The following is a 19,839-nucleotide window of genomic DNA, read 5'->3' on the forward strand; positions in this document are numbered from 1 at the left end:
TTAAGAAATGTAACTTCTCTTTTCTCTCTGCTGCATTTGTATTAATACAAAGTAGGAAGTTCGATCAGAAACAGAGTGTCAGTGTCGGTGCTGGATGTGAAGATGGGTCACACTCTGCTCGGTGTGCTCGGGTTCCTCTGTGAGTACACCTGTGACTTTCTATGTGATTTTCAGTATTTATATCAGTGTAGTAGTTGTGTAGGCGTGAGCTTTGTTGCTGATTTGTCTTGGTTCAGATTGGAGGATTATGTTAAGTACATTACTCAACTAGTTACTTACGCACTAGTTTTTATACCTGGACAATGCATGTACGGTATATGATCTGAGGTATTATGTATATAGCTGTGGAATCACATGTATTGCTTATTTACCAGGCCTCTATATATTGAAGAGTGTTTACATGTGTTACACTCCAGCTGGATTTTGTATTTGATTGTGGTCTAATGAAGTTTTAATCTTTATTTTAGTGCTGAATACACTCCTGTACGGACATGCTGAAGGTGACTAGTTAACTTTTCTGTATTTACTGATGATGTTTGTCCTATGTGTCACCTACTGTATCACTCTTGATCACTTGTTTATGCAGCTGTGTTTTTCCATATATGTTTCATTTCCCTCAGTGCACATTATGAAATGACTTAGTGCTCAATTGTTAAGGGAAGCTACTTGGAGAGCGTAGCTCTGATGATACCACTGACTTCACACTGGAATAAGTTTAGTGTCTGTAAAGCTACTTTAGTTTGTTTCACTGAAGCTGTGTAGAAAAAGCTGTTCAAGCTGCTCTGTTAGAAAGATCCAATGAACAAATCCTAAATTAATCCTAATAATCCTGAGTTATAACAGTATTATACTAAAAAGCCACAAAAATGCCACTCAAATGAGTTTTACTGCAAAAGAGTCCACTTGTTCACAGGTTAAACATAAAGAAAAGAACAAAACAATAAACCTCACTATTCATGGGGAAGTGCAGAATGTCTGTTTTGGTTCTGTATCTGAGGTCCAACAGACACTTGCCTTCCAAAGCCTTCACTTATTATTCTCTTATCATCCCTTATTATGATGATGGCCCAACACTGTTTATATATGTGTGATACAGTCAGTAACAACAATGTGTCACACACTCAGTCATTGTGGGCAGTGACGTGGTGTGTTTGCTGCCACATGCTGTGTTTCTTGGTTTGACCTCTGGGAGCTGCAACAGTCACAAGTTGCCAAATGCTTCACAAACAGATGGCTGACAAATTATTAACCAAAGTGTCTGAAATAATCAAAGTAATGATAAACTATAAACCTCCAGAACAGTTTCAATGCTCTTTGGCATAATTTCTGTACGTCTTTAAACTTTATTACTCTATAGTCTCTATGTATGAGTAATAAAATCACTCTTAACTGTATCCAGCAGCTCTGTAAAGTTATTGTTACTATCACCAAGTTCAGCAGCAACAGTCTAACTTATTTATAAGCCATGTTGATATAATCCTGTTTTGCACTGTGCTCGTATGATGTATGATTCAGGACATGAGCAGTGGTGCACTTCAGCCTCTTGTGGTCAAAATGAGTATTACAGAAAGAAACACTTTAAAAAAATGAGCCTTAATTTCCTCTTGAACAAAATGTTTTTCGCTTGATTTCACACATACAGAAAGATAATATTCCATCCTGACATTTGAAATCCTGTCATCCTGAAAATGGAGCACCGGGGGGAAAAAATCTCACTTGTCCCTCTGAGCTTCTGTAAATTTTTGTTTCCTTTCTGTTAATTCTTGAACATGAACAGGTCCAAACAAGGCTGTCGTGACTCTGCAGCCAAACTGGTCTAAAATATACACTGGAGAGAGGATCACTCTCAGATGTGAGATCAAAGATGGAGGAGACACTGAGTGGGAGTATGAATGGAGAACAACCAGCTCTGTAAAACCTTCAAATCAAAGTGAACACCGTATTACACCTGTTTCTAAATCCCACAGTGGAGACTACAGGTGTAAGGGCAGAAAGAAACATACGCAGCTTTCTTCAACAGATTGGAGTGATCCCATCAAACTGACAGTATCAGACAGTAAGTCACATCACATTTCTTTCAAAGTGAAGATCATACAGCTCATTAAAAGGCTGTTTTTGTTCATATGTATTTTAAAGTAAATCTTCAGTATGTACTGATTGTGCAGAATGTATCTGATCCACTATCAATACATGTTTTCATTTAAAAAATCATTTTCCAACAGGACCCTGGCCTGTCCTCACTGGGTCTCCATCATGGCTGAGTGCTGGAGCCTCAGTAACTCTGAACTGCAGAGTTGAAGATCCATCTGCAGGATGGAGGTTCGACTGGTATAAGGTTGTTGCTGATCCATCAGCCAGCTTCTTCCCTACTGAGCTGCTACCTGGCAGCAGCAGTGGGACTGAACAGGATTCCTACATTGTTCATGGACAAACACACACAGCAGGATATGTGTGCAGAGCTGGAAGAGGAGATCCAGTGTTTTACACTCATAACAGTGGCCCTAAGTTTGTCTGGTCTGCAGGTCAGTGTGTTTCTCTCTCTTAAGAAACAGATGTTATATCAGCTCTGTTCACCTTGTTTCTAAATGATGATAAACATACAGTATCTTGAAAAAAAGAAAATTAATTTACTGTGGTCTTATGATCTTGTCTCTCTCGCTAGCGTCAAGCTAAACTTCATGCTTTCCACCTTACTGGGTGGAATTGACTTGTTTCCTTCTGTCCTCACTCTTTAACATAAAACACAAAAAGAGAGATATGATATCTCGGCTAAAACTCTGCTCTCATGTGCAAAAAGTACCTTTAGTCTGGATACTTCAGCTCTTCTTCTGCTTACAGCAGCTGTAGTCACTTGGTTGTCTATCATTTAAAATGTACTCAAAATGGTAGCAAGAGGTCAAAGTAGAAATCATAATTTTACCAAAACACTGAAATTTGTTGCAATAAAAACAAAGCTAAGGACTATTTGAATTGAGGCGTTTTATATCTGAAGATCTCTGTGCTCTGTTTGACCTCTTATCACATGTTGTTTTTCAGATATTCACTCATCAGCGTCTCTCACAGTGAGTCCTGACAGAGCTCAACACTTCACCTCTGACTCTGTCTCACTGAGCTGTGAGGGAAACTCTACTGAGTGGACAGTGATGAGGTCATCGACTGAGGACAGAGACCTGTCATACTGCATCACCTGGGGGACAATGACTGGATCAACATGCAACATGAACACTTCCAGGCCCAGTGATGCAGTGTACTGGTGTGAGTTTGGATCAGGGGAGTTCAGAAGCGCAGTCAACATCACCGTACAGGGTATGATTTCATTACATTTAGTTTTTCTTTGACTTATTATTTCAAACATCCCGTTGTGTGTTGAGGAGTACAGTACACTGACTTGTTAAGAGTTCTGCCCAACACTCTGCTTCATGATCTCTCCACTAATTAATTGTTTTCACTTAATAAACATAGTTAAGTATTTACCTGCTGTATCTGCTTGGGTGCAGATGCTTTTCTGCTTGCTCTCGCTTCTGCTTACCTTTTTTCCACTATTATTCTTTTTTTCCTTCACTGAGAGATTACAGGCAGTGACTCCTGGATATTTAGGAACCACTGGGAGCATAATTAATTGGAGATAAAGTACATTGCCGGCTCATTTCAACATTTTTTCCGAACTCTTCAACACTTTCTGAATGAGGCCTAAGAGGTAACACAAGCCTGTTAGCAGCTAACTAGCAATCTAACTAGCAAGAGGATGCCAACCTTCACCACTGACGATTTCCACAAACTCATGCAGAAGATCACTTTGTTGGAAACCAAAATCCAGAGAGAGTTGTTTATCCACAAATTCATTCTTTCTTGACCCAAATCAATCTTGTCAACGCTTTCCAGTCTGGTTTTCGACCACACCACAGCACTGAAACTGCACTTATTAAGGTGTTAAATGACATAAGCCTTAATACTGATGCATCAAAAACTTCAGTGTTGGTATTACTGGATCTTAGTGCTGCATTCGACACAGTTGATCACAACATGTTGCTCGACAGAATGGAGAAGTGGGTCGGAGATTCTGGTACGGTGCTAAATTGGCTCAAATCTTATTTAGCAGATCGAGACTTCTTTGTGTCGCTAGGTAATTGTGAATCTGAGCGAACAAAGATGACATGTGGAGTCCCCCAAGGCTCTATTCTCGGGCCACTTTTGTTTAATATCTATATGCTCCCACTGGCCCCAGATCATGGAGTATCATAACATCTCTTACCACTCATATGCTGATGACACCCAGCTCTACATCACAGTGTCACCATATGACTACAGTCCATTACAGTCGCTGAATGAATGTATCCAACAAGGCACTCAGTGGATGGGCCAGAACTTTCTCCAGCTCAATTACACTAAAAACCACTGACCAAGCCAGAAATCTGGGTGTAGTTATGGACTCAGACCTGAATTTTAACAGCCACATAAAGACTATCACTAAATCAGCCTATTATCATCTCAAAAACATTGCACGAATTAAAGGACTTCCGTCTAAACAAGACATGGAAAAACTAGTTCATGCATTTATTCTTAGTAGATTAGATTATTGTAATGGTGTCTTTACAGGTCTCAGTAAAAATTCAATCAAGCAGCTGCAGCTCATCCAGAATGCTGCTGCCAGAGTCCTGACCAACAGCAGGAAAATGGACCATATCACACCTGTCCTAAAATCCCTGCACTGGCTCCCTGTGAGCCAAAGGATAGAGTTTAAAATCCTGTTACTGGTCTACAAATCACTAAATGGTCTTGGACCTAAATACATATCAGAGCTGCTGGTGGAATATGAAGCATCCAGAGCCCTCAGGTCATCAGGGACAGGTCTACTCAGTGTCCCCAGTGTCCCCAGTGTCCTCAGTGTCAGAACCAAGCAGGGTGAAGCTGCATTTAGCTTCCATGGTCCTCACCTGTGGAACAAAGTCCCTGAACGCCTGAGGAGTGCACAAACTGTCAGCTCATTTAAATCATGGCTGAAAATATTACTGTTTACTGCAGCTTTCGTATAGTGCAAGACCTTTCTGTTTGCCACTGCCTTTCACCGAAGCAATTTTAAGGCTTTGAACTGCACTGTAACTTCTATTTTCTCTGTGACTTTTGTTTTCTATTATTGTGCGTAGGAAATCTATTCTATTTTAGCCTACTTTCCTATTTCTTAACTTGTTTTAATGTTTTGTTTTAATGTATTTTAAATGCTTTTACTGTAATTGTATGCACCTGTAAAGCACTTTGAGTTGCCTTGTGTCTGAATTGTGATATACAAATAAACTTGCCTTGCCTTAAGTATTTAATCACACTGTGATTTTAACCATGTATAAATATAGAATATAGATTTGTGGCTGATCTGTTCTTCAGTTTTTAGGTCCATGATCACCATTTAAACTCCAGTATGAAGGATTTAGTGATATTTAGCTGTGAGTTTGCAGATTCAGCCAACTGAAAGGGTTCTTGAACAGTAAGACACACAAGGTGTATGAAGATGAAACGTCAGGTTTTATGATCACTGTTAAATCAATGAGGAAAGTCAAAGAAACAAACCCAGTATGTGTCTTTTCTCATCTCTCTACATCCACTCATTCTCAAGTTCCTCAACCAGCTGATCTCTGACTGAAACCTGGTCTTCTTTGACTGTTTAACAGGTGGAGATATGATCCTGCTGAGCCCGACCCGTCCTTTGACTGAAGGAGATCCTGTTATTCTGAGCTGCAAATTAAGAAATCAAACATTTGACTCCACTGTGTTTTTCTATCACAATGAGAAACTCATTCAAAGTGACAGCAGATGGGAGTTAAATATCTCTGCAGTGTCAAAGTCAGATGAAGGATTCTACAAGTGTCGACACTCAGGACAAGAGTCAGCACAGAGCTGGATGTCAGTTCAGGGTGAGTAGGATTAAAATACTTGCTGCTTTTTCTTGTAAACTGTTTTTTATTTTGACTTGAAATAAATTCAGACGAATATTGTTTCACTATTTATTCCAGCAGTGTCCAGGCCTGAAAGCTCTTCATTTCCTGTCCTGTTGATTGTTGGGCTGGTTTGTGGAGTCATTCTTGTTGTTCCTCTGCTCGTTTTGTTTTGCTACAGAGCGTCCAAGGGTGAGACCTTCTTCTTCTATTATTACATGTTTTTTAATGATTCAAAGACACACACATACTCTGATGTCATGAGATAGAACAGCAGTATAACAACCATCTAACAACAAGTGTCTCTTTCACAGCTTCAGTCTTCGTCAGGTAGGTGCAACACTCTCTCATCTCATGTTGAGCGTAACATCAACACATTTTTATGTTCCTATTTAAATGTTCTGTATCTGATACGTGTTGTAGGCCAGTCCAGTCTGAGAGCGCCAACGCAGATCGTGTGGACCACGAGAATGATCATTACTCCGCTCTTCAACATGGTAAGCAGTTAGACTAATCTTTATTTTTTACATATTATATTTTCAGTAATCTGAAAAAATCTTAGTTTGTTTGATAAGTATTGTAAACTAACCTTGGCTTGATATTTATTTCTCTGTAGGTGATGTTTGTCTCTATGACACAATCGGAGGCCGTCAAAAAGCTGAATATGGTACAGTTTATACCTTTTTATTCACCATGGAGCTGTTAGAAATACTAGAAGAAGATTATTTAACTTAACTGTAAATGACTTATTGACAATCCTTGAGCATATTTATTTGTCTGAAATGACATATTTTAGACTGAGTTACACATCTAACAGCAAACTCCTCTTTCACAGATTCAGTCTACGTCAGGTAGGTGCAACACTCTCTCGTCTCATTTTCAACATAACATCAACACATTTTTATGTTCCTATTTAAATGTTCTGTATCTGATACGTGTTGTAGACCAGTCCAGTCTGAGAGCGCCAACGCAGATGGTGTGGACCACGAGGATGATCATTACTCCGCTCTTCTCCACGGTAAGCAGTTAAACTAATATTATAAATCTAATCTTATATACTTATACAGTGGGGTCCAAAAGTCTGAGACCATTGAAAATCTCTAATATTGTCACGTAAACCTGGAAATAATCAGAAAGTGCTCAGAAAGTGTGAGTCTTAGCATCAAATCATTTCCAGACTCAAGGTTTGTAAAGGGGCAGTGCATGTAACAATATAAACTGTAAAACACTTGACAGAAACTGGATCAGTTGTATCCAAACACAGACCCAAAGTGACCACACCATCAGAAGATCAATAAATCAAGCTTCGTTCCCTGAAAGATAGAAAAGCAACTTCATCACAGATACACAATTTGATAAACACACACACAAGAATCCAATCAGGTGAAGTCTGACAGAGGAAAGCTGTCTTGTAGTCGTCTCGAGGACGATTAGCCGTTCCTAAACCACTTCTTAGTTGGTGAAGCAAGACCAAAGACTGGAGGAGGGTTAAAGGATAACTACCGTTTTTTACAACCTGGACCTTATTACTAGCAAAATATATGATCATTTACTCACCCAGATAACTTTGGTGTCATTTGAAGTCATTCGGACGAAATTAGATCGAGTGTAGCGCCGATATATCCATATAATGTGAGTAACAGGGCACCGACACACTGCCTCTATATAACGCATTATCTGCCACGAAACTAGGTTGTAAGAAACGGTAGTTATCCTTTAAGAAATACCAGAATTCTTCAAACAATCAACTTTTAACTCAAATTGTTAAGCTGATATTATCATTTGCAATCAAATGAAAATAGAGTTGCTGCGTGGTCTCAGTCTGTTTGAGCCTATGAACACATTTTAAATGATCAAAACAATCTGAGGTCTCACATGATTCATTTTGTTGTTCACAGTTAAAGTGATTAAACTAACCTTGGCTTGATTTTCATTTCTCTGTAGGTGATGTTTGTCTCTATGATTCAATCAGAGGCCATCAAGAAGCTGAACATGGTACAGTTTATACCTTTTTATTCACCATGGAGCTGTTAGAAATACTAGAAGAAGACTATTAACTGCCAATGATTCACTGACAATCCTTTAAGTTTACACATATTTACATTTCTAATTATAGTGAAATGTGATACACCATGTTAATCCTGACATCAACCTTAGTCTCTTTTTTGTTGACTTTGCTTTTTCTTTCAGGTAAATAAAGAAATCTGTATCAATCAAACCAATGGAACGGACGACAACATGAAAAACTCCATCTGTGTACTTTCACAGCTTTCATGTGATCACTGTGTGCAGCTGTGCCGTCCAAATAACAAACAGTATTTTGTCAAGTTAATCTAATAGCAGCTCATTTAAAATGAATGTATCATATGGTTTTAATCTTCTGTTGTATTTGGTATAAAGAGTTTAGATTATCACATATAATAACTGAAATGTTTTGTTGTTAACGTCCGGTATGTTCTGACACCTTTGTTGTTGTTTGTTGTTGCCTCGACACTCGGTACGAGGTGATAGTGCAACTTTAAAGTCAGCATCTTTTGTAGTTTCTGATTAAAAAGAGTTAAACATTTATAACATTTAATGTTTTTACGTGAACAAATAAAATCCTGTTACACATACAAGCTTTCTTCTGACTTCACTTTAACCAGTGGCGCCACCTGCTGACATCAATACATGACTGCAACTGAGAAGGTTTGATGTTACTGTCATGTTAGATGTCTTCAGGATAAAAACAAACACAAGCAGAGATCCTTTATCTTCCATTACAGTGTTATTTATTACATCATTACCTGTTTATACTGTTACTGGGAGCACTGGGGTCCAGCTGCTCCCAGTCAGCCTCAGTGGACGGCCCCATACCAACTCCACTAACCTGCCTCCTGTGAAAGCTCCACAGCTGTTTGAGACTTTAACTTGAAGCTGGAGTTGGTAATTCTGTTCAGAGGCATTTTTATTATATCTGTATGAAATGTCTCAACATCCAGACAGCAATCAAAACATAAAACAACATGGAAACACAAGCAACCCCTGGTCTCTGACAGCGACAGCTCTGTAATAACTTCATCCAATCAGATGTAGCAGCCAGAAGACATTGTATGGACAGACTACCTGTCAATCAACCTGTCCTGACCCGCCCACCCTGCGCTGACTCCGCCCATCACTCGCTGCGCGTGACCGGAGTCTCTTCCCCGCACCGCTGCAGCTGTTTACGGACAAGAAAGACAGAAAGTACAGACAGACTTCTCATCAGCAGCTGTAGCTGCAGCAGCTTGTACTGACAAACACAGCAAGAAAACAGAGACCGAACTGGAGAAGCTACAAACAAAAAGGTGGCTCAGGAGGTGAAACGAGTCAACGTTGGAGTAGCTGTTCAAAGATGGCGACAGCTGGAGGAGCCGAAGTCCTGAAGACGGACGCCATGTTAGCTGTTTCTCTGTTGGACAGGTAATGAGCTGGTTTGTGTTGTTGGGGAAATGTTTTATTACTTTCAACGTAGCTAACGTTAGCTCCTTATGTTGCTGTCGGGTGTATTAACCCAACACTGACATGTTAGCATCGTCAGCTTGTAGCTAACGTTAGCTAAGCTAGCTATGATAGACTGCTGCCTGTGAAACTATTCACATGTGACGTCACCGTTTACAGGCAGACCAACGTTCACACTTACTGTGGTTCTGATCCATACAGCAGTGTTCACACATGCTCTGCTACTCTGGGCTGTTTGGACATTAGCCAGACGAGCTGTATGTGAGAGGCGACTACTTCTTGTGTGCTACACGTGTGAAAGGTCAAGTCCACTGTTCAGAGGTCATGTGGAGATTATATCTGTGAATGTGGTTTGTATTGTAGTTGTGAGCTGATGTTATTTATGTGACGTTCATTCATACAGACTCTTATTGAGCCACTTCAAGAAACAAACAAAATAGTCTGTTTCTTTTTTCATTTACATTTACGTGGGATCTGAGCAGAGCTGGCTGCACCAAACTGGGCCATCTAATGAAGACGATGGCGACATCTGTGGACATTCTGAAAAACAACAGCAACATCACCTCTATCAGGCTGATCAATAAAGTGGTGGAGGAAGTCTGTGCTGCCCTGCCTCAACACCTGAGAGAGACTGCAGAAGATCGCACGCTGCGTGATCAGTGGAGTGAGGAGTGTGAATACAGCTTCCCCTCTCTGTACATCACCCCAGCTGTGGGGGAGTGGCAGGAGGGAGGAGGTCAGCTGCTGTCGTTCGAAACTCACCTGGACAAGTTTCAGGCTGTGGGAAGGAAAGCACTCAATCACATCAGCGTCAAGACCCTAAATGTGCAGTCTCTGGCAGGGATGGAGGAGTCGAGGTGGCCCAGACGTTTCCTGAAAGGCAGCTGGCGGTCCCTGTACAAGTTGCCCGTTGAAAAACGGACAGCAGACCTCCAGTGGAGGATTGTGCACGGTGCAATAGCTACAAACAGATACAGAGTGCACCTGAGACTTTAGCACATTTATTTGTTCAGTGTCCACGCCTGGACGCTTTGTTTGAGTTGTTAAAAACCTGGTTTCAGGGTCTTGGGGAGGTTTTTTCTTTTGATTTGTTTATTTTTGGCCCAAAATACATTATCAAGAAGAAGTGTGTCCACACACTCTTAAACTTCATAGCTGGTTCTGCAAAGTTGGCCATCTGGCTGACTCGCAGAAATCTAGCTCAAACTGTGGGCAGTGTGGAACCGGTGTCGTTTCTGCAAGGCCTGCTGAAGGCCAGACTGCGGGTGGAACATGCCTACTATAAAATGATGGACACTTTGCAGGCTTTCAAACATATATGGGCTGTTGGGGAGGTTCTGTGCTCTGTGGGGGAGGACGGGGAGTTATATACATCTGAAACTCTTTGTGTTGTTGGTGTCGATTTGGTTGTTGTTGTTGTTATCCTGAAGCAAGTGAATGACTGATTTTTGTTTGCTTCTTGAAGTGGATTAATAAAGAGACTTTAAAACCCAAACCTCTCTTTCTCCCCCTTCTCTCTTCCCCCCTCTCTCCCCTTCGCTCTTTCTCCCCCTCTCTTTCTGCCCCTCTCCCTTTCTCCCCCTCTCTCCACTTGTCTCTACCTCCACCCTCTCTCCTCCTCTCTTTCTCTGTTTCAACTGGTTTCATCATTTACACCAAATTTAATTAAGAATATGACATTTTCAGGGTAAACATGTCAAATTTTACAAATACAGTTAACAGTCACTAATATAAACTGTTTCTTGTGGTCCGTGGAAAAGTCACCAGACTCCATTAAGAAAAAGCTCAATTTTGAGACTTGTTGCGTTGAGAGAAACATACGGATATGAAACACTTCATGTCTGAAATACCATTTTAAACCTTTAGAGGCAACACTAACCCCAAAATGCTATCAAGGGGTTTTCCTCAGGATGTTTTTAATGATTGACTGATAGTGTGATGGCCGTAAGTCATCTTCGCAGTTCCTCTTACAGAGATGTGTTGCTGTGATACCCACATTTACACTTACACCACAGTGTATATAGCATGTTTTCATGTTTTGAGAAATGATATCACATTACTTAGTCTGCTTACTATGAACTTGTGCAGATGTGAAATGTACATATTGATTTGGTCGTTCACCTGAACATAGTAGTAGTGTAAAGGCTGTAGTAGTGGTAGTAGCAGTAGTCATGTTAAAAGTTGAAGTTGTAGCCGGAGGCAGAATCTAAACCACCAACCTTGTGTTGATGTGCCTCCCACTCATTCTCTGTGGCAACATTTTGTTTTTTAAAAAAAGCTCATATTTTTATTTAATAATAAGTACAGAAGATATAAATGATTGAAATACAAGCACACTTTTGATGTGGGAGTTGAAACAGGCCACAACTCAAAATGGAGTCTGGAGATGTGAATCTCTGCAGAGCCTCAGCGTCAACACTGATGCACGCACTGTATACAGACAGCACGCACCTCATCTCAATACAGGCACTGGGAGGTGCAAGAGCAGAGGGCGTATTCTCCATAACATGCATATGTAAACAAAATGTGTTGTTAGTTCGTATATGATGTGATGTGATTCAAGATCATCATAATAACTTCTTGTACTTTCTTATCTTATGGGACCAGGCACACAGCTCGTGCATTAGAGACGAGCTTATATGTCGCTGCAGTGGGCAGGAAGTGTGAACACGTCAAAGTATGCTGCGGCCAAAGCCACAAGTGAAGGTGATTGAGTAATGTGTAAAAGGAGAGGAGGAGCTCTCTTTCCTGGATTATTATCAATGCAAAGTAGAAGTTTTTCTCAGAAGCAGAGCGACAGTTGGAGGTGGACATGGGGCACACTTGGCTCTCTGTGCTGGGGTTATTCTGTGAGTACGTTGCTGACTTTCAGAGGCAGACTCATGTTTGTTATCAACATGGTGGTTATATAGGCAGGATTTGTTTCTTGGTTCAGAGTGGAGACTTTTGTTTAATATACTACTTGACTGCTTATCTTTACACTGGCTTTTGCACACATATTTGCACAGTGATTGTACGGCATATGGTCCAAAGGTATCGTTGTGTATATATGTTTGGAATTCAGTTTATTGATTACTGATATATTTATTTTAAAGAGTTTTTAAAATGTGTGTCCTCTCTCTGTAGCTCTGTAGCAGAATATCATCACAGAAATGTGTGATGCTGTTTATATCTGGATTTTAAATGCCTGTGATTCTGGTCTAATGAAGTTTTAATCTTTGTTTTAGTGCTGAATACACTCGGACATGCTGAAGGTGATCAACTGTCTTTTCTCTGATTTTAAATATTTAATTATTATTTTATTTTTCCTGTTTATCAATCAACAATTTATATTTGTTGATTGATTAGAAAAAAGACATGACGTGGATTTAACATTTTGTCACTTTTGTTTCCTTTCTGTGAATTCTTGAACATGAACAGGTCCAAACAAGGCTGTTGTGACTCTGCAGCCAAACTGGTCTGAAATATACAGAGGAGAGAGGATCACTCTCAGATGTGAGATCAAAGATGGCGGAGACACTGAGTGGGAGTATGAATGGAGAACAACCAGCTCAGAAAAACCTTCAAATCAAAGTGAACACAGTATTACATCTGTTTCTGAATCCCACCGTGGAGACTACAGGTGTAAGGGCAGAAAGAAACATACGCAGCTTTCTTCAACAGATTGGAGTGATCCCATCAAACTGACAGTATCAGACAGTAAGTCACATCACATTTCTTTCAAAGTGAAGATCATACAGCTCATTAAAAGGCTGTTTTTGTTCATATATATCTTTAAAGTAAATCTTCAGTATGTACTGATTGTGCAGAATGTATCTGATCCACTATCAATACATGTTTTCAGTTAAAAAATCATTTTCCAACAGAACCCTGGCCTGTCCTCACTCGGTCTCCATCATGGCTGAGTGCTGGAGCCTCAGTAACTCTGAACTGCAGAGTTGAAGATCCATCTGCAGGATGGAGGTTCGACTGGTATAAGGTTGTTGCTGATCCATCAGCCAGCTTCTTCCCTACTGAGCTGCTACCTGGCAGCAGCAGTGGGACTGAACAGGATTCCTACATTGTTCATGGACAAACACACACAGCAGGATATGTGTGCAGAGCTGGAAGAGGAGATCCAGTGTTTTACACTCATAACAGTGGCCCTAAGTTTGTCTGGTCTGCAGGTCAGTGTGTTTCTCTCTCTTAAGAAACAGATGTTATATCAGCTCTGTTCATCTTGTTTCTAAATGATGATAAACATACAGTATCTTGAAAAAAAGAAAATTAATTTACTGTGGTCTTATGATCTTGTCTTTCTCACTAGCGTCAAGCTAAACTTCATGCTTTTCACCTTACTGGGTGGAATTGACTTGTTTCCTTCTGTCCTCACTCTTTAACATAAAACACAAAAAGAGAGATATGATATCTCGGCTAAAACTCTGCTCTCATGTGCAAAAAGTACTTTTAGTCTGGATACTTCAGCTCTTCTTCTGCTTACAGCAGCTGTAGTCACTTGGTTGTCTATCATTTAAAATGTACTCAAAATGGTAGCAAGAGGTCAAAGTAGAAATCATAATTTTACCAAAACACTGAAATTTGTTGCAATAAAAACAAAGCTAAGGACTATTTGAATTGAGGCGTTTTATATCTGAAGATCTCTGTGCTCTGTTTGACCTCTTATCACATGTTGTTTTCCAGATATTCACTCATCAGCGTCTCTCACAGTGAGTCCTGATAGAGCTCAACACTTCACCTCTGACTCTGTCTCACTGAGCTGTGAGGGAAACTCTGCTGGGTGGACAGTGATGAGGTCATCGACTGAGGACAGAGACCTGTCATACTGCATCACCTGGGGGACAATGACTGGATCAACATGCAACATAAACACTTCCAGGCCCAGTGATGCAGTGTACTGGTGTGAGTTTGGATCAGGGGAGTTCAGAAGCGCAGTCAACATCACTGTACAGGGTATGATTTCATTACATTTAGTCTTTCTTTGACTTATTATTTCAAACATCCCGTTGTGTGTTGAGGAGTACAGTACACTGACATGTTAAGAGTTCTGCCCAACACTCTGCTTCATGATCTCTCCACTCGTTAATTGTTTTCACTTAATAAACATAGTTAAGTATTTACCTGCTGCATCTGCTTGGGTGCAGATGCTTTTCTGCTTGCTCTCGCTTCTGCTTGCCTTTTTTCCACTATTATTCTTTATTTTCTCCACTGAGAGATTACAGGCAGTGACTCCTGGATATTTAGAAACCACTGGGAGCATAATTAATTGGAGATAAAGTACATTGCTGGCTCATTTCAACATTTTTTCCGAACTCTTCAACACTTTCTGAACCTAAGAGGTAGCACAAGCCTGTTAGCAGCTAACTAGCAACAGGATGCCACCCTTCACCACTGACGATTTCCACAAACTCATGCAGAAGATCACTTTGTTGGAAACCAAAATCCAGAGAGAGTTGTTTATCAACAAATTCACTCTTTCTTGACCCCAAACAATCTCTTCAATGCTTTCCAGTCTGGTTTTCGACCACACCACAGCACTGAAACTGCACTTATTAAGGTGTTAAATGACATACGCCTTAATACTGATGCATCAAAAACTTCAGTGTTGGTATTACTGGATCTTATTGCTGCATTCGACACAATTGATCACAACATGTTGCTCGACAGACTGGAGAAGTGGGTCGGAGTTTCTGCTACGGTGCTAAATTGGCCCAAATCTTATTTAGAAGATCGAGACTTCTTTGTGTCGCTAGGTAATTGTGAATCTGAGCGAACAAAGATGACATGTGGAGTCCCCCAAGGCTCTATTCTCGGGCCACTTTTGTTTAATATTTATATGCTCCCACTGGCCCAGATCATGGAGTAACATAACATCTCTTACCACTCTGATGACACACAGCTCTACATCCGTGTCACCATATGACTACAGTCCATTACAGTCGCTGAGTGAATGTATCCAACAAGTCACTCAGTGGATGGGCCAGAACTTTCTTCAGCTGAATGCTGAAAAGACAGAAGTCATTGTTTTTGGTCCCAAAAACGCAAGGCTTGAGGTCAGTGGCCAACTTCACTCAATTACACTAAAAACCACTGACCAAGCCAGAAATCTGGCTTCTGATCTGATTTTAGGAAGTCCTAAAATCCCTGCACCTGCTCCCTGTGAGCCAAAGGATGGAGTTTAAAATCCTGTTACTGGTCTACAAATCACTAAATGGTCTTGGACCTAAATACATGTCAGAGCTGCTGGTGGGATATGAAGCATCCAGAGCCCTCAGGTCATCAGGGACAGGTCTACTCAGTGTCCCCAGGGTCGGAACCAAGCAGGGTGAAGCTGCATTTAGCTTCCATGGTCCTCACCTGTGGAACAAACTCCCTGAACGCCTGAGGAGTGCACAAACTGTCAGCTCATTTAAATCAGGGCTGAAAACATTACTGTTTACTGCAGCTTTCGTATAGTGCAAGACCTTTCTGTTTGCCACTGCCTTTAACCGAAGCAATTTTAAGGCTTTGAACTGCACTGTAACTTCTATTTTCTCTGTGACTTTTGTTTTCTATTATTGTGCGTAGGAAATCTATTCTATTTTAGCCTACTTTCCTATTTCTTAACTTGTTTTAATGTTTTGTTTTAATGTATTTTAAATACTTTTACTGTAATTGTATGCACCTGTAAAGCACTTTGAGTTGCCTTGTGTCTGAATTGTGATATACAAATAAACTTGCCTTGCCTTAAGTATTTAATCACACTGTGATTTTAACCATGTATAAATATAGAATATAGATTTGTGGCTGATCTGTTCTTCAGTTTTTAGGTCCATGATCACCATTTAAAGTCCAGTGTGAAGGATTTAGTGATATTTAGCTGTGAGTTTGCAGATTCAGCCAACTGAAAGGGTTCTTGAACAGTAAGACAAACAAGGTGTATGAAGATGAAATGTCAGATTTTATGATCACTGTTAAATCAATGAGGAAAGTCAAAGAAACAAACCCAGTATGTGTCTTTTCTCATCTCTCTACATCCACTCATTCTCAAGTTCCTCAACCAGCTGATCTCTGACTGAAACCTGGTCTTCTTTGACTGTTTAACAGGTGGAGATATGATCCTGCTGAGCCCGACCCGTCCTTTGACTGAAGGAGATCCTGTTATTCTGAGCTGCAAATTAAGACGTCAAACATTTGGCTCCATTGTGTTTTTCTATCACAATGAGAAACTGATTCAAAGTGACAGCAGATGGGAGTTAATTATCTCTGCAGTGTCAAAGTCAGATGAAGGATTCTACAAGTGTCAACACTCAGGACAAGAGTCAGCACAGAGCTGGATGTCAGTTCAGGGTGAGTAGGATTAAAATACTTGCTGCTTTTTTTGTAGACTGTTTTTTTTTACTTGGAAAGAAATTCAGACGAATATTGTTTTGCTAGTTGATCAGTTGTATCCAAAGCACGATCAGACAGACCACAGTGACCACACTGTGGGAGAAAGATGTCTGAAAGAGTTTGGCCCAGTCTTTTACTATATGGTATCTTCAGTAACTGCAGGTGACCAGAATTAATTAAAATAATGTTTTCTACTATCTGTAGATTGACTTAAATAGGTTCAACCTATTTTATTATGATTCAGTCTTATTTTTTTATATCATTTGTAAACATCATCCACATTTAGCAGCATCTTAACACACAAAACAAGTTACACCAAAACAAACCAAAAAAATGTCACCTATTTTTCAAAGTAATGTTTTTAACAAAGCAAACAAAGAGCTCAAGATAATATCATTGAATCATTGATCCACAAGATTATTATCCAAAAACTACTGTGCAGTTGGGTTTAAAATCATTAGTCCTCTGCACAGCAGTATAATTCAGTCGGGTTCTGGTCAAACACAGGCGATGCCAAAGAATCTATATTGAATGAACGTCTAGCTGCACACCAGAAAACTCTGCTGTGGACCAACTTCATACTTCTTTGGTTTTCATTTAAACAACGGCAAATATTATATTTATATATTTGTTGACATCGTCAAAAAGCTCAGTTTAATCTTATTTGTTTCATATGGTATCTACACAAGATCAAATGTCAGATTTTATTATGTAAAATAAATGTGTAAAATAAACAAAACAACAAGGGTGATCTATTCACATCATTGTACGTAAACTCATTCTCAACCTCGTATTCTTTGACTGTTTAACAGATGCAGATATTATTCTGCTGAGCCCGGCCCGTCCTGTGACTGAAGGAGATCCTGTTAGTCTGAGCTGCAAATTAAGACGTCAAACATTTGGCTCCGCTGTGTTTTTCTATCGCAATGAGAAACTGATTCAATATGACAGCAGATGGGAGTTAAATATCTCTGCAGTGTCAAAGTCAGATGAAGGATTCTACAAGTGTCAACACTCAGGACAAAAGTCAGCACAGAGCTGGATGTCAGTTCAGGGTGAGTAGGATTAAAATACTTGCTGCTTTTTGCTGTTTTTTTTATTTGACTCAAAAGATATTCAGATGAATATTGTTTCACTATTTATTCCAGCAGTGTCGAGGCCTGAAAGCTCTTCATTTCCTGTCCTGTTGATTGTTGGGCTGGTTTGTGGAGTCGTTCTTGTTGTTCCTCTGCTCGTTTTGTTTTGCTACAGAGCGTCCAAGGGTGAGACCTTCTTCTTCTATTATCAGATGTTTTTTAATTATTGAAATACACACACATACTCTGATCTCATGAGATAGAACAGCAGTATAACAACCATCTAACAACGAGTGTCTCTTTCACAGCTTCAGTCTTCGTCAGGTAGGTGCAACACTCTCTCATCTCATGTTGAACGTAACATCAACACATTTTTATGTTCCTATTTAAATGTTCTGTATCTGATACGTGTTGTAGACCAGTCCAGTCTGAGAGCGCCAACGCAGATCGTGTGGACTACGAGAATGATCATTACTCCGCTCTTCACCATGGTAAGCAGTTAAACTAATCTTAAGTAATCTAAAAAAATCTTAGTTTGTTTAATAAGTATTGTAAACTAACCTTGGCTTGATATTTATTTCTCTGTAGGTGATGATTGTCTCTATGACACAATCGAAGGCCGTCAGGAAGCTGAACATGGTACAGTTTATAACTTTTTATTCACCATGGAGCTGTTAGAAATACTAGAAGAAGACTATTTAATTTAACTGTAAATGACTTATTGACAATCCTTGAGCATATTTATTTGTCTGAAATGACATATTTCAGACTGAGTTAAACATCTAACAGCAAACGTCTCTTTCACAGATTCAGTCTTCGTCAGGTAGGTGCAACACTCTCTCGTCTCATTTTCAACATAACATCAACACATTTTTATGTTCCTGTTTAAATGTTCTGTATCTGATACGTGTTGTAGACCAGTCCAGTCTGAGAGCGCCAACGCAGATGGTGTGGACTACGAGAATGATCATTACTCTGCTCTTCTCCACGGTAAACTAATATTATAAATCTAATCTTATATACCTATGACAATCAACTTTTAACTCAAATTGTTTAGCTGATATTATCATTTGCAATCAAATGAAAATAGAGTTGCTGCGTGGTCTCAGTCTGTTTGAGCCTATAAACACATTTTAAATGATCAAAACAATCTGAGGTCTCACATGATTCATTTGTTGTTTACAGTTAAAGTGATTAAACGAACCTTGGCTTGATTTTCATTTCTCTGTAGGTGATGTTTGTCTCTATGATTCAATCAGAGGCCGTCAAGAAGCTGAACATGGTACAGTTTATACCTTTTTATTCACCATGGAGCTGTTAGAAATACTAGAAGAAGACTGTTAACTGCCAATGATTCACTGACAATCCTTTAAGTTTACACATATTTACATTTCTAATTAATCCAATAATCTCACATATTCTTTTATTGATCGTAATAACAGAGAGGGGGAGAGAGAGAGAGAGAGAGAGAGAGGTGACACAACATGTTAATCCTGACATCAACCTCAGTCTCTTTTTTGTTGACTTTGCTTTTTCTTTCAGGTCAATAAAGAAATCTGTATCAACTAAACCAATGGAACGGACGACAACATGAAAAACTCCATCTGTGTACTTTCACAGCTTTTATGTGATCACTGTGTGCAGCTGTGCCGTCCAAATAACAAACAGTATTTTGTCAAGTTAATCTAATAGCAGCTCATTTCAAATAAATGTATCATATGGTTTTAATCTTCTGTTGTATTTGGTATAAAGAGTTTAGATTATCACATATAATAAATGAAATGTCTTGTTGTTAACGTCCGGTATGTTCTGACACCTTTGTTGTTGTTTGTTGTTGCCTCGACACTCGGTACGAGGTGATAGTGCAACTTTAAAGTCAGCATCTTTTGTAGTTTCTGATTAAAAAGAGTTAAACATTTATAACATTTAATGTATTTTATGTGGGGAAAAAATGATCCTGTTATACTTACAAGCTTTCTTCTGTTATT

The 19,839-nt window shown here is 39.6% G+C and overlaps 1 protein-coding gene across 1 annotated transcript; it reads left to right on the top strand.

The window, feature by feature from the left end:
• Positions 1–64: 64 nt before the first annotated feature.
• Positions 65–19,839, top strand: LOC311251224 (Fc receptor-like protein 5). Its single transcript, XM_084343590.1, has 15 exons — positions 65–139; positions 468–500; positions 12,828–13,106; positions 13,274–13,573; positions 14,088–14,357; positions 16,491–16,733; positions 17,588–17,830; positions 17,924–18,037; positions 18,160–18,175; positions 18,269–18,342; positions 18,440–18,490; positions 18,659–18,674; positions 18,768–18,841; positions 19,083–19,133; positions 19,394–19,839. The coding sequence occupies exons 1-15, from the start codon at positions 103–105 to the stop codon at positions 19,399–19,401; spliced, it is 1,809 nt and encodes a 602-aa protein (XP_084199716.1). The 5' UTR covers positions 65–102; the 3' UTR covers positions 19,402–19,839.

This window comes from Pagrus pagrus (genome assembly GCF_965226575.1).
Source record: "Pagrus pagrus genome assembly, chromosome: 22".
Classification (NCBI taxonomy): domain Eukaryota; kingdom Metazoa; phylum Chordata; class Actinopteri; order Spariformes; family Sparidae; genus Pagrus; species Pagrus pagrus.

Coding starts and splice junctions, on each gene's coding strand:
- LOC311251224 (XM_084343590.1), top strand. CDS start 103: ATGGGTCACACTCTGCTCGGTGTGCTCGGGTTCCTCT. Junction 13,107..13,273: donor CAAACTGACAGTATCAGACA/GTAAGTCACATC, acceptor ATTTTCCAACAG/AACCCTGGCCTGTCCTCACT. Junction 18,343..18,439: donor TTACTCCGCTCTTCACCATG/GTAAGCAGTTAA, acceptor ATTTCTCTGTAG/GTGATGATTGTCTCTATGAC.